The 21,929-nt window shown below is 37.6% G+C and overlaps 1 protein-coding gene across 9 annotated transcripts; it reads left to right on the top strand.

Moving 5' to 3' along the window:
- Positions 1-308: 308 nt before the first annotated feature.
- On the top strand, positions 309-20,378 carry clcn1b (chloride channel, voltage-sensitive 1b). Of its 9 annotated transcripts, XM_058397402.1 has the most exons (24): positions 2,655-3,126; positions 3,437-3,515; positions 8,591-8,810; positions 8,989-9,120; positions 9,210-9,338; positions 10,378-10,511; positions 11,858-11,935; positions 13,604-13,682; positions 13,906-14,031; positions 14,151-14,235; positions 14,405-14,506; positions 14,786-14,870; positions 15,022-15,177; positions 15,390-15,459; positions 15,585-15,695; positions 15,787-16,000; positions 16,117-16,250; positions 16,555-16,736; positions 17,190-17,277; positions 17,895-17,971; positions 18,435-18,479; positions 18,580-18,684; positions 18,921-19,007; positions 19,492-20,375. In XM_058397402.1, exons 3-24 carry the CDS (start codon positions 8,747-8,749, stop codon positions 19,870-19,872), a joined length of 2,664 nt encoding a protein of 887 aa, XP_058253385.1. In that variant the 5' UTR covers positions 2,655-3,126; positions 3,437-3,515; positions 8,591-8,746; the 3' UTR covers positions 19,873-20,375. The 9 variants fall into 9 exon arrangements, with proteins under 9 accessions (XP_058253346.1, XP_058253361.1, XP_058253378.1 ...); XM_058397363.1 differs by lacking the exons at positions 2,655-3,126; positions 3,437-3,515 and adding an exon at positions 309-421 and having other exon boundaries at positions 19,492-20,377; XM_058397378.1 differs by lacking the exons at positions 2,655-3,126; positions 3,437-3,515 and adding an exon at positions 310-421 and having other exon boundaries at positions 17,190-17,262; positions 19,492-20,374.
- Positions 20,379-21,929: the final 1,551 nt, after the last annotated feature.

The following is a 21,929-nucleotide window of genomic DNA, read 5'->3' as shown; positions in this document are numbered from 1 at the left end:
TCACAATTCCATTCTTCTATTTTTAATCTATTTCTTGGCATGTCCCGGGATTTTCAGGTACGTGACCTGAATGTTTGTACTCCTTGTAATGTGTTATTTTGTGTTGTTGAAACAGAAATGTCATGTATGTCTATACTGTGTGTGTCATTGTACACAAAACCTGCAGCGTTAACCATGAAGGAGCCATAATGTAAATGTGACTAGTTATTTTGGTGTGTTTTTCTGTTACAGGTGGTCAAGACTGTGTATATATTTTTGCTTGTGTGTGTGTGAGAGACAGTGTGTGTATGTGTGTGTGTGTGTTCCAGGCACTGTAATACAGGAGCAGGACGGTGTGTATGTTTATTTTTGGCTCAGTGTAAGCTTGTCGATGGCTGCCGATGCATCGCAAAGGAAAGCTCTGAGATATCAGCAAACCCTGGTCAGTCTCTCTCTCTCTCTCCCTCTCTCTCTCTCTCTCTCTCTCTCTCTCTCTCTCTCTCTCTCCTCTGTATCTCTCCCTGCCCTTTGAGTTACTTTGTGCTCAGGTACGTTGTTGACATGCTGTGTGTGGAGCCCTTGCTGAGATGAACTATGATAACATGAACAGTCTTATCTACCAAACTGAATTCATTTTAAATAACGGCCTTTAAAGTGCTGGTCTCCAATAGCTCCCACTTTAATTGATTTTCCATTCTATTCTGAGTGGTGACATATTGAGAGCTCTCTGAAAGTAGCTGTGTGGTGGCTAGAACCTCCACCGGTGACTTGTTGATCATGGCTGTGTTTTGGATGTGTTTCTTGTGGTTCCTCCTGCTGCATGTTATTACACCAAACCAAAAGTAAGTAAATATCTCTGCTTGCTTGCTCTTTTTTTTTATATTGTATTTTTTTATATTGTATTATACTACAGCTTTTAATTTCAATTATTCAACCATATCTATCTCGTTTGCTTTAACAATCAGAGCATCTTGAGCCGTGTTTTGTTTGGGACCCCCCCTATATGGTATTAAGCACTCACGTGAGGATTCATTATTCTGGTTATAATTTTAGACTGAGAATTGTTTTACGCCTGAATTGAATGAACACTTTCAGGGACGTATAAAGTGTATTTCACGGTGATCAGTGGCTGTGTAGCTGCTCCATTCAGCTTGTTAGCTGTGTATGAGTATGAGTGCTGACTATAACACACGCTCCACATCTGTGTGGCCGTGTGCGAGCGGAAACCTGAGCATGCAGGTTAAATATACATCCACCAATTCTCTTCAGCATAGAGCTGCAGAAAGCATGGGCTCAGCTTATTAATTACAACACATGGCCTAACTTTTGCCCTGGGGTACCAGGGAAGGAGGGGAGAGGAGCAGGATGAAAATGAATTCTGTGTTGGAAAGGAATTGAGTGTTGGAGAGACTTGTGTCTTTGCATTGGTGCGAAAGCAGTGTCATGTCTAGCCATGCCCTCTCCTCTTCTGTCCCGATACTCAGCTGTCTGACTTTATTCACACTCTCAGACAATCCTCTGGCCTCCCTCTCGATGTGCCGTACAAAAGCAGGATCTGATAGTAGTCTGTCCTTCTATTTTTCTTTACCTACATGCACGCACATATCAGAGATACCTGCAAACGGAATGACTCCCATCGGCGTAAAGCTCTGTCAGCAGCTCTATAAATAGGCTTTATGGTTGTGTTGATCTCTTTATTATAAGTCAAACTGGTGCATTTTTTTCTTCTTATTTGGAACATATACATGTGGCTGTGTGCATGTGTGTGTTTGTGCCAAGTAATGAAATTGGCACATTATGTTCATTTGTGATTTGCTGAACATTAGTAAAGCATATGCCTCAAGGGTTTGTGATTAAAGATGTGAAGCTTTTCACCTGAGAACATCCACTCTCAAGGGGATTTATTCCTAAATTTGGATAAAGTTGTGGCTGGGTAAATTATCTTGCATTTAGATCACAGCACAGATACGACAGTAGACTCAGAGTTGGCTTGTGTGCTAGTCTATAGTGTTTAATACTGACACAAAGGAAAGTATTGAAATACATTTCAATATAATTAGTGTCACTGTACAAACCTTCAGGTATTTCATATGCTGGTTCAGAGATTAAGGTTCTGAGGAACTAGAACAAGAGAGGGTTTAAACCCCTAAAAATAAATATGAAAATGAATATGAAACCTTCTCTGTTGCAGTTCTGATCATTTGTGAAAGTTTTTATTCCTTCATTATTCCGTCTATCTATCTATCTATCTATCTATCTATCTATCTATCTATCTATCTATCTATCTATCTATCTATCTATCATACTACTACTACTACTGATAATAATAATAATAATAATAATAATAATAATAATTATTATTATTATTATTATTATTATTATTGTTGTTGTTGTTGTTGTTGTTGTTATTATTATTATTTTACCACTACAAACTCTCAAAGTTATTTAAAAGATTAGTAGGATTAGTAAAATGTATTTATGAAAAATGAATGAATTATTTATTGTGGCTTCTTTCAAAAGGAAATTTAACAGAGACTCCGTAAGGTAATAAATTGCACCTGCAATAACATTTCATTTATTAATCTTATTCAGAAGATGTTGAGAACTCTGTGAGTAAACTTGTAATACATTTTACACACTTATATAATTCCATTATAAATCACTCAGTATGCTGTTCAGAGCTTCTTGGTGAAAGACGCTAATATAGTCTATTTACGATTCAGAATCTGTGACAACAAATGGAAAAAAAATAGTTTTGTTAATGTACAGTATGAACAAGCACAACAAAACCCATTTATAGTTTTGGGTTTTTTTCCATCTGACTGATGAACAGGTCATGTAGGACGCCTGCCCTGTGTATTAAATGTTGCTGACAGCACATTGTCAACTACAGCCGCAGGACATTAATCACAAGTGCATTGTGGGTGATGTAGTTTCCTACCCATATATACAGTAGACAGATAGAAGGCAGGTACAATTACTAATACCTGAATATTTTCTGAAGGTTAAAGGGACAGGGATAGAGATGTAAGAGAGGGATAAAAAGTGGCCTGAGCAAGAGAGAGAGAGAGAGGCATAGGAAAGGTGAGCAGGATGAGCGAGTGTCCTGAAGCCTCTGAGGCAGTAATGAATTTAGACCAAATTCTGGTAAGAATTCTGGAAAGATTTTTTTAGAACTATTTATTGACCCAGAATAGAGTTTATTGCAATTTATTACAACTATAAAATAAAGGAATTGTTACGTTATAATTGATGTTTTAGTATTTTAATGTCATTTTAACTGTTAATTTTATGATGCTATATCATTTATTGTGACATGTTTGTCACTGATTTACTGTAGAAAAAGAATTTGAATTTCATTATGTTTGGATCTGGGTCACTTTCCAGTTAGATTCTGCAAAACATGTCATGCTATTAACATTTAATGCTGTTAACCACTTTCTTTTCTGTGTCACAGCGATGACATGTTCACAGTTGTATAATGTATAGCTGATTAAATCCGAGCTGAAGAGTCTGTAAGAGAGACACATTTACTGGTACTTGAGAATGTCCTTATTTTGTTTATGAAATAATCTGATCTTTTGTTTATGCAATAATCTGATCTTTGTCAGTTTTTCATAGCTGATTGTGAGACAGAATTTCTGTCTTATATTCAGTTTTTTAAAAAAATACATGTTTTGCCATTTCTATCACATATTTTTGGTTGCTCCAGAGTAAGGTAATTTGTGGGAAGAATTTATTATTATGTGTGTTCTTTTAATTAGTGAGTGTGTGTGTGTGTGTGTGTCTAATCTGTCAGTGACTGGGTCAGATTTTATCATGACGCACACACACATACACAGAGGAGTCACGTAAAGGAATGCATGATTATTATAGTTTTAATTAACTCTCAAAGACACTGTGACCTTCATGTCTTGTGTCCACATGAGCAACTCTCACTCACGCTCTTTCTCACGCTGCTTTCCTTCCTTTCCTTGTTGTCCATCTTTAAAGATTTATTGGACAGAACAGATAAGGGCTTTGTCATATTCAGCTTTCAGCAAAAACTAGACAGACAGACAGACAGACAGACAGACAGACAGACAGACAGACAGACAGACAGATAGATAGATAGATAGATAGATAGATAGATAGATAGATAGATAGATAGATAGATAGATAGATAGATACTTTATTGATCCCATTAGGGAAATTCTTGTGTTACAGCAGCTTAATGTAACACTATGTGTGGTTTGTTGTATTTTCATGATATACTTGTGGTAGAAAAACGTTATCTGACAATACATAGCACATTTCCTGCTGTTGCCCGTCATGCTTCAATGTCACACAATATAATTAGCAAGTGAATAAGATTAAGATATCACACCTTCAACATCAGACACATAATTAATAGTCTTGTTTCCTTGTTCTTGAAGGTTTCATCTGTTGAGTGATTCCATCTTGTTACTCTGGCTACTCTGCCTACTACCGCTTTTTATTTTCTGGGCCACAGACCCTAAAATAACTCCTAAAACTCATCTTAACCCTTGTCTTGTGTTCGAGTTAGGTTTCCAGCTTCTTTTTCAGGTCAGAATTAACCATGCCCCTTAAAACTATTTCTAAAGCTTTTAAAAATATTTATTATTATCGAGGAAGCCGCCAAAAGTCAAAAGTATCTGAATATGTTTGTTTATATATATATTATATTAATTACAAATCCCTAAATTATAGGGATAAATAAATCTAAATAACCATAATTAAAAATCCCAATATATATTTATTAAAAAAAATAAAGATTTTATATGTTAAGTCAAAGGTTAATCATCATGGATTCAGGTTTTCATTTCTCAGACCAACTACATGTAAATAATTGCACAAAAAATTTATATGTTTGGGAAATAAGTTCACTGTAGTGCACACAATTTTTTAATTTGCAATCTATTCAATAGCCTGTTTTGATCACCTAATACAGAAAGACTATAATCAATATACCGTAGCTTAAAATGGAAATGCTTCACTGTCCACGGTACACGGTACGAGATACAGTGAATTGCTTTTTTTTTTTTTTAAATGTGTGACAGAAAATAGAATTAAAATAGACATAAATTTACTAATATAAAGGTAGGAAAGGGAAGAAATATATTTTAAAAAAAAAATTAAAATATAATGTAAGGAATAAATAGATCTGTGGCAAAAACAGTATGCTTGTATTTTGAATGAAGTGCAGGCATGAGGAAATGTCTGTGCAACATGTGCAGTATATACTGTGCAGGCTGATAATGGGTGATGTGCAAATAGGTCCAGTCCAGACTCTTGTCCTGTGTGTTGTCTCAGGTTGAGGGTCTGAATGACTTGAAAATCTCCTCCTCATTCTCTGTGTTGGTCTTCAGAGAGCAGAAGTGCTTTCCTGAGCTCAACAGAGAGAAGATTCCATTGTTTGGATGTTTCATTTATACGTTCCCTCAGTTTCCCATAGCCTATTTAATTCTGATTATTTGGTATCCACCAGCTGTTTTTAAACTATCCCAAAAAACACTGTCTTCTTATCATCCTCAACCTCGTTCTATATCTAGTCTAATTTGACATAAGAAACAGAGCTTTAATTCTGCATTTCTTATGCTGTGGCCTATTTTATTTTATAGGGCTGGTCAGATATAATCAGAGCACAGAAAATACAGAATATGTGAACTACCAAAAAGTTCATTCATTCATTGTACTTGTTCATATACAAGTCTTCTTCAAGTCAGCAAATCACAAAAAAAGGAAAATTTGGACAGAAAACAATAAAAGGGTTAGGTTCGTAAAATCCCCTGAGAACAATGATATGAATATTCTTCTATGAAGTTTGTGAAAGAAAGCATTTAGACCACACACTCTTTTGTAGAATCAGTGCAAAAAAATCATTAATAACATTAACAACAAAACTCTGAACAATTCATGGTTTATCACTCTGCTGTTTCTTTAAGACCTTAATTGCAGTGAACTGTCAAGACGCTCATCACGCAAGGTCTTCTGATACTTTGCAAAAGTCAAGGTGAAACACATTAAACACAAATAAAGATATTCTCAATATTCGCATCACTATTAGCTACAGTCAATCCTAGCAACCGTGATACATTGACTCATAATCTAATGATTTTCATGATTATTTTGTGCTTTAAAAATGGTTAGCTAATTCTGATTATTCAGTCAACCCTTAACAAATGACTACTTTATTTTTTCCAGACAAAACCTGTATTATAACATAATAAAACTGTTATCTCTGCTTTAATACCCTTGATAGGTCATTATCTAATGAGGAGAATCAGGGTTTGTGGAACAGCTGTGACTGTACAGGAAGTCCAGAACACTGAGTGCTTAGCACCGAGATGGGAAAGCCTAGGTGTTGTTCACAGGAAATAGCTCAGGGACTGTTTAGTCTGCAGTATGCACAATAACAGCCAGGGTTTTTACTGAGGCTCCAGCTCTAAAATGTTGATTTGAATGCGAATCCTATTTGTGAAGCCATTTATGTCAGTTTAAATTAATATTCCTGATGTGGCCAAAATGTGAGGTCATGTAACATGTTTAGGGGGAAAGGACAGTAGCACTAAAAACAAAACCTGCCATTCAGAGATGATGCCATTAAATACCTTTTTGTTCTCAGACAAAGTTTCTCTCACGCTGTCTGAAGGTCTGTGAATTACCTCTGACCTCCAACCATAAAAACACGTCAACAGACAAGATGAAAGAGAGAATGATGAGGTCAACCTTGGTCACACACATGCACACACAGTTTTATACAACGTCCACTCTTTCAGATGCTTTCATTCAAATTTATTCATTATTGAACTTCAAATTTAATCCTTTCTGTATTTCAACAGCTAATATTATATGTCTTCTATACTCTTTAACTAGTACTATATGCTCTTATCTATTTACTATATGCGTTTACATGTAATGTAATGTAATTAATGTTCTCTTTCTATGTGTGTCTGAGAGAGAGAAAAAAAGAGGGAGGGGAGAGAGAGAGACAGACAGTTTCTCAGTTTTAGAGCATATTTGTGCATAAATACAGTCTAAATACAGAATGCCTAAGAGAACTTCTTCGAAGGAGGTAGGTTCAATTATTCCGAGGAATTTTGTAGTTATTTTGTCTCTCTTAACAGATGATTTCCTTATTAACCAGCAAAACAGAACATATTAGGATTAAATATAAATGAAACTAAAGGCAAATGACAGTTACGCAACATATTCACTTGGTTTAGTTTATTAGTGTTAGTACTGATATATTTATTGGTATATTAATAGATTCATTAGTATATTTATATTCATAAGACCTTTGAACAGTACTCTGTGTGTGTATAATGTAACACTCTTAATCAGAACAAGCATGGTTGCACGCACTCTATATGTGAATTTACCAATCAGCCATAACATGTTATGAGAACAGTCTGGCAGGTATTGTGGGGTGTTCCCCGTTATGCAAGTGGTTAGTCCCTACCAAAAGTGGTCCAAGGATAGACAACCGGTGAATCAGCGACAGGGTCATGGGACCCGAAGGGTCATTGATGCATGTGGGGAGCGAAGGTTGATGTTCTGATCCCACAGAAGAGCTGCTGTAGCACAGATTTCTGCAAACGTTCAAGATAGCTATGTCAGAAAGGTATCAGAACATACAAGGCATTGCAGCTTGTCCAAATCAGTGACATGACTAATGACAAATAAATTGTTGAATGAATTATACAGTAGTTTAATTACCACTTACATTGTATGTGATTTTAAATTGCATTAATTTGTATTTAAATGCATGCTACTATTTTTAAGTAAAGGTAAAAAAGAAGCAAATGACTTGAAAACATAAATATCAGATCAGCTGTTTTAGATTTTCTTCACATTTTCTTGGTTTTGTCTGACTTGCAACGCATGCATAGTATTTATAGAACAGTAGGAGTATAAAGGAATTTGCCAAATCATCCAGCAAAATGTATTATGGTCTGATGAGACCAATTCTAAAAGGTATGTTGGGTGCAAAAATCCCATCACCAGAAGTAGACCATAACGCTGGTGAAAAAGGTTTAGACGTGATTTATCTCGGTCTCATTTATTCAGTGAGTTTTTATGCCCATTGTAAGTGAAGCAGAGAAATTATGTGCAGTGAAGAAAAGGTGAAAAATATCCTTTGTGATAAACTTCCTTCTCTATTTCCTTTCATTTGTGTTTGTCACTTGCCAAGAACAATGTGTCAGCAACTAATTAGGGTGTGATCATGCATTTGTTTGTGTGTGTGTGTGTGTGTTTCTGAGGCATGTGTTGCGACTGTTGATCTGGGGATCTCATATTCATGCAGCTCTGCCAGCCTGAGCCTATTTTAGAGTGACACTAAAGTACACTTGAGTGCATCATCCTTACGCATACACAAACACACACACACACACACAGCTGTAAATATGATTTCTAACTTGACCTTCTTAGTGACTTGTTTGTAAGAAAGAAGTGTTGCACATTTATAATTATAGATATCCTCAGATGTTTCTCCCAGTTACTATTCATTTATTATAGCTAACCTGTGAACTGTCATTTCAGAAAACCTCATTCATTTCTCTTTGCTTGTCTTCACATCTGTTTGTCATCTCACGCTCTTTATTCTCAGCTGTATGGAGAGTACAGGGAGCAGGTGGGTAATTTTGCCCAGAAGGAGGCCGCACGTCTGCTAACCGAGAACCAGTCAAAAAGACATGCTGGCCATGCTAGAGCAATCAGGAGAGGGTACGGCCGAGCGCATCGTGTCTCCTTAGAAACAGGACCCATGACCCCAGGATTAAGCCACTCCTCCTCAATAAAAAAACCCCAACCTTACTCAAAATGCCAAGGTGAGGAGTCCCTGATGTCATATAAGATATAGGATCATCGTCCTCTTTACATAACCCAGTCTCAAGAGAAATTGATCAGAGATTTTATAGCCTGAGCAGATCAGACTAGACCAGAATGTTACCTTAGTCATCCTTAGTGTTTCATAGTGAGTTGTCTGTGGGGGATGTTGTTCTACAGACTGCCTGAGGCGGGTCCAGAGGTATATAATAACAAAGCTTGGGGAGGACTGGATTTTCCTGGTGCTGCTGGGTTTCACCATGGCTCTAGTCAGCTGGAGTATGGACTATGCCAGTGCAAAGAGCCTGCAAGGTACTCTAGCATGCTCTTATATCTCATCTAAATCTCTTAGTTTTTTATGACTTTTCTCAAGTAAAATCTTTTCTCCCTCTTTTCCGAAGCTTACAAATGGATGTATGCAGAGCTGAAAGGGAATGTGCCACTTCAGTATTTGGCCTGGATCACATATCCCATAATTCTCATTGTGTTTTCCTCTGTCTTTTGCCACTTGGTCTCCCCACAAGCTATAGGTGTGTACTGCTTGCTTTTCTTCGTCCCATTTTCTGGCTTTCTCTCTCTGTTCCGTTTTGTAACTGTATTCATTTTAGTTGCTTTAATTCTGAAAGCATGGATTCTATATCCATCCATTGCCATGAGTCTAAGATTGCTTAATGGGACCTGTAGTTTGTGTGGGTAGGATGTGACACCTGTTTGTCCACATAAACAGAATAAAGCAGTTAGTGTTCTTCTCCAAGTATGTTACGTTCCACTCTGACATTACATCATAGTTAGCTTGATGCATTCAGGAGTATCATGTTGTGGTGGCTCAGTGGTTAAAGCTCTGGACTTCTGCTAGGAAGAGTGGGAATATGATTCCAGGTAACACCAAGCTGCTTTGAATAATACCCTTCTCCGCCTGGACAAAAGCATCTTTCAAATGAACTGATATAAAAGAAAATTACATTTATTAGCCCATGACCCTATCAGTCTGGCTGTTGTGAGACCTAGATAATAAAGAATTTACAGTGGACAAATTGGATATAGCACATTATGAGTTTTAATTTGTTGTTGATCTTTTTATGGTCAATCCTTAAGCCCTGGAGACAGCTCCTTTATATGTTGGGTAAAACCAGGTGCTGCATGAATAGAGGAATTATTTTGCTCTATATTACTTGCTATGGAAAGTCTCTCATAGACTGTATTCAATTTTTCAATTCAATGTATTTATTTGCACTTCTAACAACAGATATTGTCTCAAAGCAGTTGTACAGAAGTATAGAAACAAAGAAAAAATTCTAAAGTTAAAGTTAAGTTACTGTTTATCCCTAACATATATCCCTGAATATGGTGGTTGATGAGAGATGTTTTTTTATTTTATCATTGGTGCCGGAAGTGGTAACATCTGTTGTAGGTCTATGTAGGTTTCCCATTCTCCCATTTCTTCTTATCCCAGATAACATATAACACTACTATTATACTATATAACCGGCTAATACTAAGGTCACACTGTATGATTGTTGTCACCATTTTTCCTCTGTGTTTTTGCCTTCCCTCTAAATGTCCATGTAGGCTCTGGTATACCAGAGATGAAGACCATTCTACGCGGAGTTGTGCTGAAGGAATATTTGACTCTAAAAGCCTTTGTGGCTAAAGTCATTGGCCTGACTGCCAGCCTGGGCAGTGGCATGCCTTTGGGAAAAGAGGTTCTTTTAAATTTCTATCATTTCTCAAACAAATACTCTGTTCCAACATGTATGATACTGTAAATGTGTTCTACACATCAATACCATAGCCCACCTGCTATTCTGGGAAAATTTCCATTAGCAGAATATATCTCAAAATACTTTATATTTACTATACGTTACTATTGTAATAATTCAGTAAAAGATCGTTTTGAGATCATTTTTTATTAAGCTGGTTTATTTGAAATGTAAATCTATGTTGCCAGAAGCATTTACTTGAAGCAGCACAGGAATTTCTCTCGGCATTTGTTAGTCATCCATTTTTATAGTAAGGATAAATTTATGGTTATAATCAGGTGCAATTACAAGTGTAAACTGGAGATCAGTGTTGGGTAATAAATAAATCATTAAATATATAACCAATGAAACTTGATTTTTGTTTTTCTAAAAAGTCCTTGGTCACAAAAAATAAATAAATTAACTCATTAAACACCCAGGCTCACCCAAATGACCCCAAAACATGTGGCAAAGTGTGTTATGGTCTTATGAGACCAAGGTAGAACTTTATTATATTTAGAACAAAAGAATGGCAGCCTATCACCCAAAAAAGACCATAACCATGGTGAAGAATGTTGTTCCTACTCTAATCATGTTAGAGGGAACCATGGATGAATCTTTTTTAGCATAAAACCTCTCTGAAGTTGAAGTAAAAAAAGATCCAGCACGATTACAACCCAGTGCACAAATCCAAGTCATCAAGGGAATGACTTCAGGAGAAGATAATCAATATTTGGGATGGTCCAGACTGAGCTTAGATCTAAATCCTATTGAAAATCTAAGGTTTGACTTGGAGAAGGGTGTGCACAGGAGAACTCTTTGCTGTATTGATTGATCTAGAGTATTTTTAAAAGAAGAATAGAAAAAAATTACAAAATCCGGATTTGCTAAGTTACTAAGTTGCTAAGTGACTTACACCCAGAAAGAACACTGTAATACAAGCAAAAGGTGTATTATTAACAAAGTATTAGTTAAGGAGTTAGCACACATCTGCAACCAGGTTACTTTACATCTTTTCTTTCTTTTTTTTTGTTTTTCACTTGAATCCTGTTGCTTGCTATATCACATTATATCACAGGTGGAACAAGATCTGATGTGTTTTATTTTCTACATCAAAAAACCTTCCAAAAAGCCTGCGTTGAAAGATATATTAGATTTTGTAATTATTGTAAACAAATATTGCATTAAGAATTCTATAACTATTAACTATTAACTATTAACTATCTGTAGCCAGCGAGTTCCTGTAAATTTACAGGCCAAAATAGTGAATAATAATTTCACATGTTTGTCTGTGTCTTTTTTCCCCCCAGGGCCCTTTTGTTCACATTGCAAGTATCTGTGCTGCTGTGCTGAGTAGAGTAATGTCCTTCTTCACGGGAGTGTACGAGGTAAAGCCTCTGGTCTGCACTGTGTTTGTGTCTTGAGTGCTGAGCTGCACCAGCATATATGGTGGGTTATTCATGCCTTTATTATCATTCTTATGAGGAATGAAAATAAAGAACAGTTTATGTTGTCATTAAATATTTCAAACACACTATAATTATGTTATTAGTAGCCGTACTTGCCCATTTTAGAATGTGTGCATAATTTACTCTTAGTGAAAAATAAATCTGTAGGATTATCCCTAAACTGGCTTAGGATTTTTAGCTTTTTATAGTACTTAAATTACTCTCCAGATTTCTTCAACTCCACCTGTTAAAAAAAAAATGAATCATTTAATTGCAAATCAGCTTCTGTGTAGTGATTACGTATAAAATACATAAAATGCAAATGTACGTTTAACTAAGGATTTTGTAAAACAGCATTACTTAAAAAAAAAGTACCAATAAATGTAGTTCATTCCAAATGTATGTAAGTATTCAACAGAAGCATAGTTTAGTTCATTTCTTATAAGACTGTGAATAAAAAAAAAAAATGACCCACCATTAGACACGAGTCTGTGATGTGAGCATGTTAATGCTGCGGCTCCGTCAGTACTAATAGCTGTTACTGCTGGACTCGGCTCAGATGGCAGCTCTGACCTCAAAGCAGTGTTTAAGAGCAATAATACATACTGTACATGTTGTGACATAACATTTTGGATCATCTGCAAGGTATGCTTGCATCTGTTATGTATTATGTTTTGAATTATTTTGTGATGTATTTAGTTTCACCCTTGCTGTCCCTCTGTTTCTCCTTATCTGTCTCTCTCCATGTCTCTTATTTACTCTGCCTCAAGTCTTGTCTCTCACTACTAGTCTTTGTATTAATAGTGTGAGTATTAACTCTCTTTACTGGCTTGTGTGTGTTGCGTGTGTGTGTATGCCTTTGCGTTGTTTTCTTAACCCCGTCCAGAATAGTGCCCATGTTAAGGACCTGCTGGTGTGTGCGTGTGCAGTGGGAGTAGGCACCTGTTTCGGTGCTCCCCTGGGAGGCAAGTAACTCCTGCTTTCGTGTACAGTGCATTATATATGTGCAGCATATACACACTGGCTTCTGAGGGATCAGAGTTGAGAGAAATGTGAGTCCCCGGTATCTACCTCTCACTCTGCTCTGCTCTGAGCAGTGGATCTTCCAACCTGTTGTTAGTTGTCCATAATAACAATTGTAATTACATCCAGATGATATAATTACACACAGTAATACATCAGCTTTTTCCCCAAACCAGCAATCTCTCTCTCTCTCTCTCTCTCTCTCTCTCAGAATACCTATTTATCTATCCACTCTAGAGACACAGTTATTAAGGGCAGCTAATGTAAAGTTGGTGCTTGTTTTGTGTTTTGAGTTTGGCCTGAGATTTACTTTTATCTGGTTGAAACTCCTCACTGGGTTCTCTGGAATGATTTACTTACTTTATTCATTTGTTTCCCCCACTGTTCTCCTGTTCTCTTATTCACTTTATTCTCTCATCCCAACTCTCTCTCTCCTTTTCTCATTTCATTTAAATTTCCCATTTTATTTTTCTCTCACCCACACGTTGGCCTCTCTCAGCTGTTCCTTTACTTTCCTCCTCTTATCCTCTCTCCCTTCAGTCCTCTATAACCCTCATTCTTCTTTCTATCTCTCTCTCTCAGTAGAACCCCTATGGTTACACTGATATTCTGACAGTGGGGTGTGCTGTAGGGGTCGGCTGCTGTTTTGGCACTCCTCTCGGAGGTAAAACACACTTTTGCTCTTTCTTGCTGTTTCTCACCTCAGGTTCCTTTTCTTTGGTAACATACAAATCATTTTCTCCTAATCATATTACTCACAGTAATCAATAACAAAAGTTACATACAGCAGGTGCTATAACAGATGTTATATAATATACTGTTTACTCGTCATTTTTCTCTCTCTCTCTCTCTCTCACTCACTCTCTCTCTCTCTCTCTCCCTTGCAGGTGTGTTGTTCAGTATTGAGGTCACATCCACCTATTTTGCTGTGAGGAATTATTGGAGAGGATACTTCGCTGCTACGTTCAGTGCATTTATATTCAGAGTGCTATCTGTGTGGAACAAAGACTCTGGTTGGGCATGCACGCAAAATCTTTTTTAATGGGGCAATATAAATTCATAATTCACAATTCACTGAGCTGATGAATATTTTTATTGTTGGTGAGCTTCACTGTTTGCTCTTTTCCCATAGTCACAATTACAGCTCTGTTCCGCACAAAATTCCGGATGGACTTTCCATTTGACCTGCAGGAGCTGCCAGCGTTTGCTGTCATTGGGTATGTTTAGCATAATACACGCAGAGCTGTTCTATTTAACAGAGAATGTGAAGCTGTAATTCCGTATTTTATGAATGAGAGTTCATTATTCTGCAGGGGTTATTGCTGTGTGTGTGTGTGTGTGTGTGTGTGTTTAATGTCTCTCTAAATGATGCTGTATTTCTTATAGGATCTCATGTGGATTTCTGGGGGCTTTCTTTGTTTATCTGAACAGACAAGTTGTTCTGTTCATGAGAAGACAAACAGCACTCACTCAATTCCTTACAAAATAGTGAGAAACCATCCCATATATGCATGCATTCCTGTTTTACAAATTTTGATATAGTCTCTCTCTCTCTCTCTCTCTCTCTCTCTCTCTCTCGCTCTCTCTCTCCCTCTCTCTCTCTCTCGCTCTCGCTCTCTCTCTCTCTCTCTCTCTCTCGTATATTCATATCCATAATTTATATGTTTGATTCCTATTATTGTTTACTTGCATATGACATGCATCACTATATGATTTAATTGCTACACTTTTATAGCAGGATTGTGTGTGTGTGTGTGTGTGTTTTAGTCGGTTGATTTACCCTGGTGTGGTGACTCTCATTATTGCCACCTTCACATTTCCGCCAGGCTTCGGACAGTTTATGGCCGGTGAGGTAAGTGATTCACTCTGTCTGTGATTCACTTTACAGCTTTAGTGGGTTTATGGCTCAGAGGTATTTTTGATGAGCTGCACTTGTGTGCTTGACCTTGCTTTTTTTCAAAATTTGAAACTCTGCCACTTTATCTTCCCTCTTCCCTGTGTAGCTGATGCCGAGAGAGTGTATCAACTCCCTGTTTGATAATTTCACCTGGACAAAAGTCTGGGACCCCACCTTGGAACCGGGCCTGGGCCGCTCTGCCGCCTGGTTCCATTCAGAAGTCAGCATCTTCATCATCCTCATTCTCTTTTTCATCATGAAGGTACACAATTACACATGTTATGGGCACAAATAATGAAACATTATTTACATACACGTGGCCATGCAATTTCATAATGTAGGCTTAACAAAATTTTAGACAGGATCTTCAGGATTTACTGGCAGATCTTTGTTAGAGCTTGCATTAAAATGCAAAGGTAACATTGGCCTTATTCTTTTTCCTTCCTGGTGTCTTTATATTCCACTCTGACTCAGTTTTGGATGTCTGCAGTATCAACAACGATGCCTATTCCCTCAGGCGCCTTCATGCCTGTCTTTATTCTTGGTTCGTAAGTCTTAATGAGATTAGCCTTGAGATTAGTTCCATTTTTTGCACAATAGTAATGTATTTGATGGGGTTAAGACCTGACTGAATCATGTGTTTATGATGCTTAAATGTTAAATGTTTAGGAGCTGCATTTGGCCGCTTGGTGGGAGAGATCATGGCCACACTTTTTCCGAATGGTATTCTCTTTGATGGAATTGTTTACCGAATCCTACCTGGTGGCTACGCTGTGATTGGTGAGTAAATATCCAATATAATCTTATTTAATCTTATCTCATGTTATTTACTGCAACCTTTTGTCATTTGTGTGATTGTCTGGCTCTCTAGGTGCCGCAGCGATGACCGGAGCGGTCACACACACAGTTTCGACAGCAGTGATATGCTTTGAGCTGACCGGGCAGATCTCTCACATTCTACCCATGATGGTGGCAGTGATCCTGGCTAACATGGTGGCACAGGGCCTGCAGCCTTCTCTCTATGATTCTATAATCCAGGTCAAAAAGCTCCCCTATCTCCCCGAGCTTGGTTTTGGACACATCAGGTATTCACACACACTGAAAAACCATCTCATTGATCTCTTCTTTCCATTCATTTCAATGAGAAATTTTCAGAGACCATCCTTTAACCTGATATTTCTGACCTCTGCTGTTCTCTCAGTAAGTATAATATCTGTGTGGAGGACATCATGGTGAAGAAGGTGAAGTTTTTGTCTCCTCAGACCACGTACCGTGAACTACTTCACCTATTGCAGACCACTACTCTCAAAACCATCCCAGTAGTTGATTCTAAAGGTATTCTGAACTTTGTATCTTTAGGACAGATAAAGATTACAAAGAAATGTATTGTATAATAACAAAGCATTTGATCGTAACTATTTAATGTAAGCATTTACTTCTCTGCCCCAATTTTAAAGAACAGTGTTGTGCTGAACAGTTCTGAAAAGGCTGTGTGAATCAAAGACCTTTATATTTAAACCTCACCAGATGTAGTGTAACGAGTATACTGTGTATTTATAAAACATTTGTGCATATTAACAAATGCATTTAAATGAACAGAACATGCAGCATGAACATAACAACATATTTCTGTCCTTAGAGTCAATGATTTTGTTAGGCTCTATTGAGAGGTGTGAGCTTCAAGCAGCCTATGACTGGTGGCTGTCAGCAGAGAGACGGATTGCTAACCAAGGTCAGGCAATGCGCAGTCCAGGGTCAGTGGTCAGCTGGGAGTCCTTCAATTTGGTAGATGAAGAAGGAGGAGAGGAGAGCAAGGAAAAGGTGAGACTGGGGCCATGATGCATTCACACAGCACAGTCTACAATTTCAGTGTAATTCAATTTAAAGGACCTGGATAAATTCATTATTTCCACTATTTTTGCCATATCGACAGTATTCTGCAGACAGATCCTGCCTTGTGTGTTAGAAAAAATCAGGAAATTAAAAGGGTTATTTTAATGAAACCTATAGGCATGCAGCCAAATTATAGTTATAAATATGAAATAAATGAAAAATAATCCCATGGAAACAGTCTTGCCCCACTGTAAATGAATTGCCATCCAGACTTCTTTCTCAGAGGAGATGAAATAAAAATGTTATTACAAATGTCACTCAGTGAAAGTAATCCTGTCCTTATCGGGCTTCAGTTACATTTAAAAATCAAGATGAGACTATGTGTTTACAGTTTACCTGAACTTGGATCTCTGTTTTGGTGCTCTTTAAACTAATTTGCAGGAAAACACAGTCTCTGAGGAGCACAACGGCCCACTGGACACTGTGGGGGATCCCACCAATCACGCAGCACCTGGTGAGTCTGGCTCAGGTGTGGTATTTGTGTCTCTGCTCTTTTACTTACAATAATTATGAATAAAATTGTCAGAAGCCAGTTCATAGAATGAGAGAGAGTTAGATATACATCAGAGATTTCCTGATCTATCCAAACCAAATGCACTTCATGCTCTTTTCTCAAGTGTCCTAGATCCATGCCCCAATACACTGCAGGCTCTTTCCTCTAGTAGCAGTGTTCCTCTTCCAAATACAGGACAGCCTCTTACATCTAATCCTCTAGTCTGCCTTCCCAGTGCATGGCATGCTCAATCCTCTATTACCTTTTCCAAATGTACTCCAGGCCCATTTTTCTAGTAATCTAATACCATTCTCAAATGCACAGCAGGCTTTTTCTTCTAGTCCCCTCGTCCCTCTTCTGAACCCACTGCAGGCCATTTCTCTAGTTTCCACACCCAATGCATTACAGACCCTTTTATGTCGTTCCCTAGTTACTCTTCCCAAACTGACTGGCCTGATTACTTATCACTGCATATGCAGTTCTTTAATATCTGTCTGGTTCTGAGAGTGTATGAAACAGACAGGATATACGGATTTGCTTGAGAGCCTCAGTAGAACGGTTCGTGTCTGGACTGATCTTATGATTCATCACAGGTGTACTCGGGATCATGAGGAGCGCACTTCATCGCCTCTTGTCAAACTCATCTTCGTCACAGCCGCCTGAGTCACAGGTGCATCTCACACATACGCATGAAGGACAATAAAGGTAGAAAGTCAGAAAGATGACTACATTGGCCTGGTTGATCTGAAATGGTGGTTTCGTCTCACTGCTGTTTTTTACTTTAAGCACAAACCTTTACTGTATCAGTATAACACTAGGTGGAGACAAATTCTTCCGTTTTCTTATATTGCATCTTCAGCAGCACTTCTACCATATTTAGCCATTTGCCGCTTTCTAGGCCACTGAACCACTGTTTCTCTGACTAAGCAATCCATTTGTCATATTTGTCATCATTTATGTTCTACGGTATTTATAGCTGTGAAGTGGAATGAAAAAATGCTGTTCTTATTTTTAACATGAATTCTAAAGTCGTCTTGTGTTCCTCTTCTTGCTGTCCTTCTCTCACTTGTTGTATTTCTTGCTATCGTTTCAGAGAAGTGAAAAAACTAAACACTCTTTATGTCTTTTGCCAGGATACACCGCCCGCTCCTGTAACAGATAGCATGACTCCAGATGAGGTGAGCGGAATGATCCTTTTATTTCTTCCTTTCTTTTCTGCATAATCCAATCAGTCATTAGAACATCATCGCTGATGCAGCTTCTGATTGGTCTTTACAGATCAAAGCTTGGGAGGATGCTGAGCTGGATAAGCCGATCGATATTGATCAGATTCGCATCGATCCCTCCCCGTTTCAGTTGGTGGAGAGAACATCGCTGCATAAGGTAGCTTCATGTAAATACGCAGGCTGGAACAATGTTACTGAACTTAAATAAAGCTACACTAATTATATATCTGCGTTGGTCTTGTGTTAGCATCAAGACACTGGCTGATAACATGTTTTCTAGACCATTGCAGAAAGAAAGGCAATTTTTTTTTCCTAGCCATTATTTTGTCATTATATATAGTACATGCTGCAGACTTTAATTTATACCTACATTTCTCGGTCTCTCTCTTTCAGACACACACACTTTTCTCTCTGCTGGGTCTCAGTCATGCTTATGTCACCAGCATAGGTAAACTAGTTGGGGTCGTAGCACTTAAAGAGGTGAGTCACTCTCATATTCCTTGCCTTTTGTTTTGTTTCTCCTTGTTTTTTTAATGATTAAGTTCATAATTCTGGGACAGTGGGTAGTGTTGCTGTCTGACAGCTCCAGGGTCCCTGGCTTGATCATGAGCTCAGGAGTATGGAGTAGGTGGAGGTTTTGTTTTCCCACCTCTTCGTGTAGGTTTCCTCCAGATTCTCTGATTTCCTCTCTCTGTCCTGTATCATTCAGGTAGGAGGATTGGCTACTCTAACTTGCCCCTAAATGTAAATGAGAGTGTACATGATGCTCTACGATGGTCTGGTGTTCCATCTGGGGTAAATTCTTGTCCAGGCTTTCTGCCCAGTGTTTTTGGACCACTGCAAACGTAACCAGGATAAAGCGGTTACTAAAGATGAACGAATAAATCAAATGTCACTGTGTATATGCATTGAAATGTATGCTCTATGTTTATGTATAAATGTGAACAAAGTGTTTCTGCCACAGCTTCAGAAGGCCATAGAAGGTTCAACCTGCAGTGGCGTGCGTTTGCGCCCCCCGCTGGCCAGTTTCCGAGATGCCAGCCGTAAAGCCAAGGAGCACCCCCACCCAGCTTCTGCCCCCTCTTCTCCCACTCGAGACAAACAGCTATGGAGTGAGGGAGAAAAGAAAGAAACGAAAGATGAAGCAGAGCCCAAATTGGCCGAGTCCAGAGAAACAGATCAGTGCAAGGTTAGCATAGACAGAAACAGCAGAAGTTCCGATAATTCAGCTCAGGGGCAGCCGACCTCCACTTCCTCTCCCTCTTCTCCTTCCATCCCTCTCACATCTCTCCATCCCAAACAGGAGACAAATGGAGAGAAAGAAAGTGATGATGAACTGGTTTAAGGACTGTCTTTTTATTTTTATTTTTTTCCTTCCACAAACTTAACCCTCTGTAGAGGTCTCTGGTGAGACTCCACTGAGCTTTAGCTGCAGACGGGCTAAAATGATATAATATGTGATGTGAAGTTTTTTCTACATTTTTCTACATCTGATACAGATCCCTTATTCTCATGGCTTAGTCTGTTCCCACCTGTCTCAGGACATTGTGTATCCGCCATCCCTCAGTCTGTCTCACTGTCTGTGTGTCCTTTTATCTGTTATTGAGAAGCAGGTGCTTGAACATAAGATCTAATCAGCATGTTTAATACTTCCATTAGCTAGCCGATCCATTAAATTACCTTCCGAATAATTTAAGCTATAGATTTTTGTTTCTCTTATTACACTGCTTGATTACGATTCATGAATCATTATTAAATGATTATTATGGAATTATTACCAGTGTCCTCAAAATGTGATTAAGATGTTTTTTGTTGATTTATTTTTTTTATTTTGCTTATTTATTTTATTATTATTATTATTATTATTATTATTATTATTATTATTATTATTTGTTAATGACCTTGCTTTTTTTTTCTTTTTGAACATTGCAAAACATTGCATTGTTTCAGGAAAAAAAAATACAGTACAAATTTACTTCTTCTTTGTTTATTTGTTCATTTTTCATTATTGTCATTTTGGGGAGGGGTGTAGAATAGGACGGGGTACTTGTCTATGGTTGGGGAGGGTTTTTTTTATTTATTTATTTTTTTTAATCTCGTTCAGGAAAAAGGAGGAGAGAGCGCGAGACAGAGACAGGGAGAGAGAAGTGAAAGCACACTGGAAGAACCATGTCATTAGACCCTTCAGACAAGCATGCATAGATATAGGCATCACAGATCGAATTCCCACTTACACTTATTCAAATAAGTCCATATCCAAATAAAATCCAAATGAATTCATATCTGTCTGGTTAGAACATATTCGGTTCACATTTCTAACAAACGGTTGAACTTTCATATCGATTTTTTTAAACAAAACCAAAAAAGTGGATGATGATCACTCTGTGTTCCTGTATTAAAAGGAACGCCGAGGTTAGAGAGACCAGAAATAAACAGAAAAACAGACCGAGACTTAAAAAATAGAGAAAACATAAAGAGAACAGTTTATAGAGTCATGCCCATTATGTTGTGTTATATTGAAAGATGGCAGTAGAGTCATACAAAAACGTTTTAAAATCACAAACAATCTGCAGTCACGAACAGTAATAACCAAAGAAATACATTTGGTTTGTGATTATTACTATATTCATCCCATATTTCTTATCTTACATATAAAGAAATAATATACCTAGCAGGAAATGACATTACTCTTCTGGCTATGAGGATATGACCTGTCTTGTGTGTTTCGTTTAATTAGCTCTTGATGGCTTAACTGACGAGAAGTTAAACCCTGTTAAGCAATCTGATATACAATTACTGTATATGTTATTTTGGCTGAACTGAAACTGAACTGGAGGAATTCAACTGGAGGAAAGTATTAAATCTCTGAAGTCTTATTTCTAAAAGATGTAACCAAATGTTCTATTCCCATTTCTCCAGCAGCCCAGACAAGAAAATGCTGCTCATTCATTTTGCTTTACTTTCCACCTTGACTTTAGACATGTTTACACATTTCCTATAACGATCTATGAGTTTAAAAATAAATTCCCGGTTCAGAAATATGTATCTGAACTTCCTTCTTTCCTGCACAAATATCTATTTAGGAGATAAATGATCTCCTCGGTAAAAGGTGATGTTGCAAATTAAGAAGAAATCAACCACTGACTTATTGAAGAGTGATGTCATTTCCATCAAATGTGTCTACATCACTAAATGATAAAGAAGTCCTCTCCCAAAATAATTCTTAAATAAATAAATGAGCACATATCATTAATTTAGTGCTCCCTTCTGCCAGGCAATAAGACCGGTCAACAGGGGAAGCTTATAAGCTGAGCTTCATAAGAACGTTATAACAAGCAATGACAAAAACGAAAGCCTTATAAACACTGGCTCTTATTTCACTACTGTCATGAGTGCTGTTAT

This window comes from Hemibagrus wyckioides, linkage group LG01 (assembly GCF_019097595.1).
Source record: "Hemibagrus wyckioides isolate EC202008001 linkage group LG01, SWU_Hwy_1.0, whole genome shotgun sequence".
Classification (NCBI taxonomy): Eukaryota; Metazoa; Chordata; class Actinopteri; order Siluriformes; family Bagridae; genus Hemibagrus; species Hemibagrus wyckioides.
This window is presented reverse-complemented; position numbering and strand designations above follow the sequence as displayed.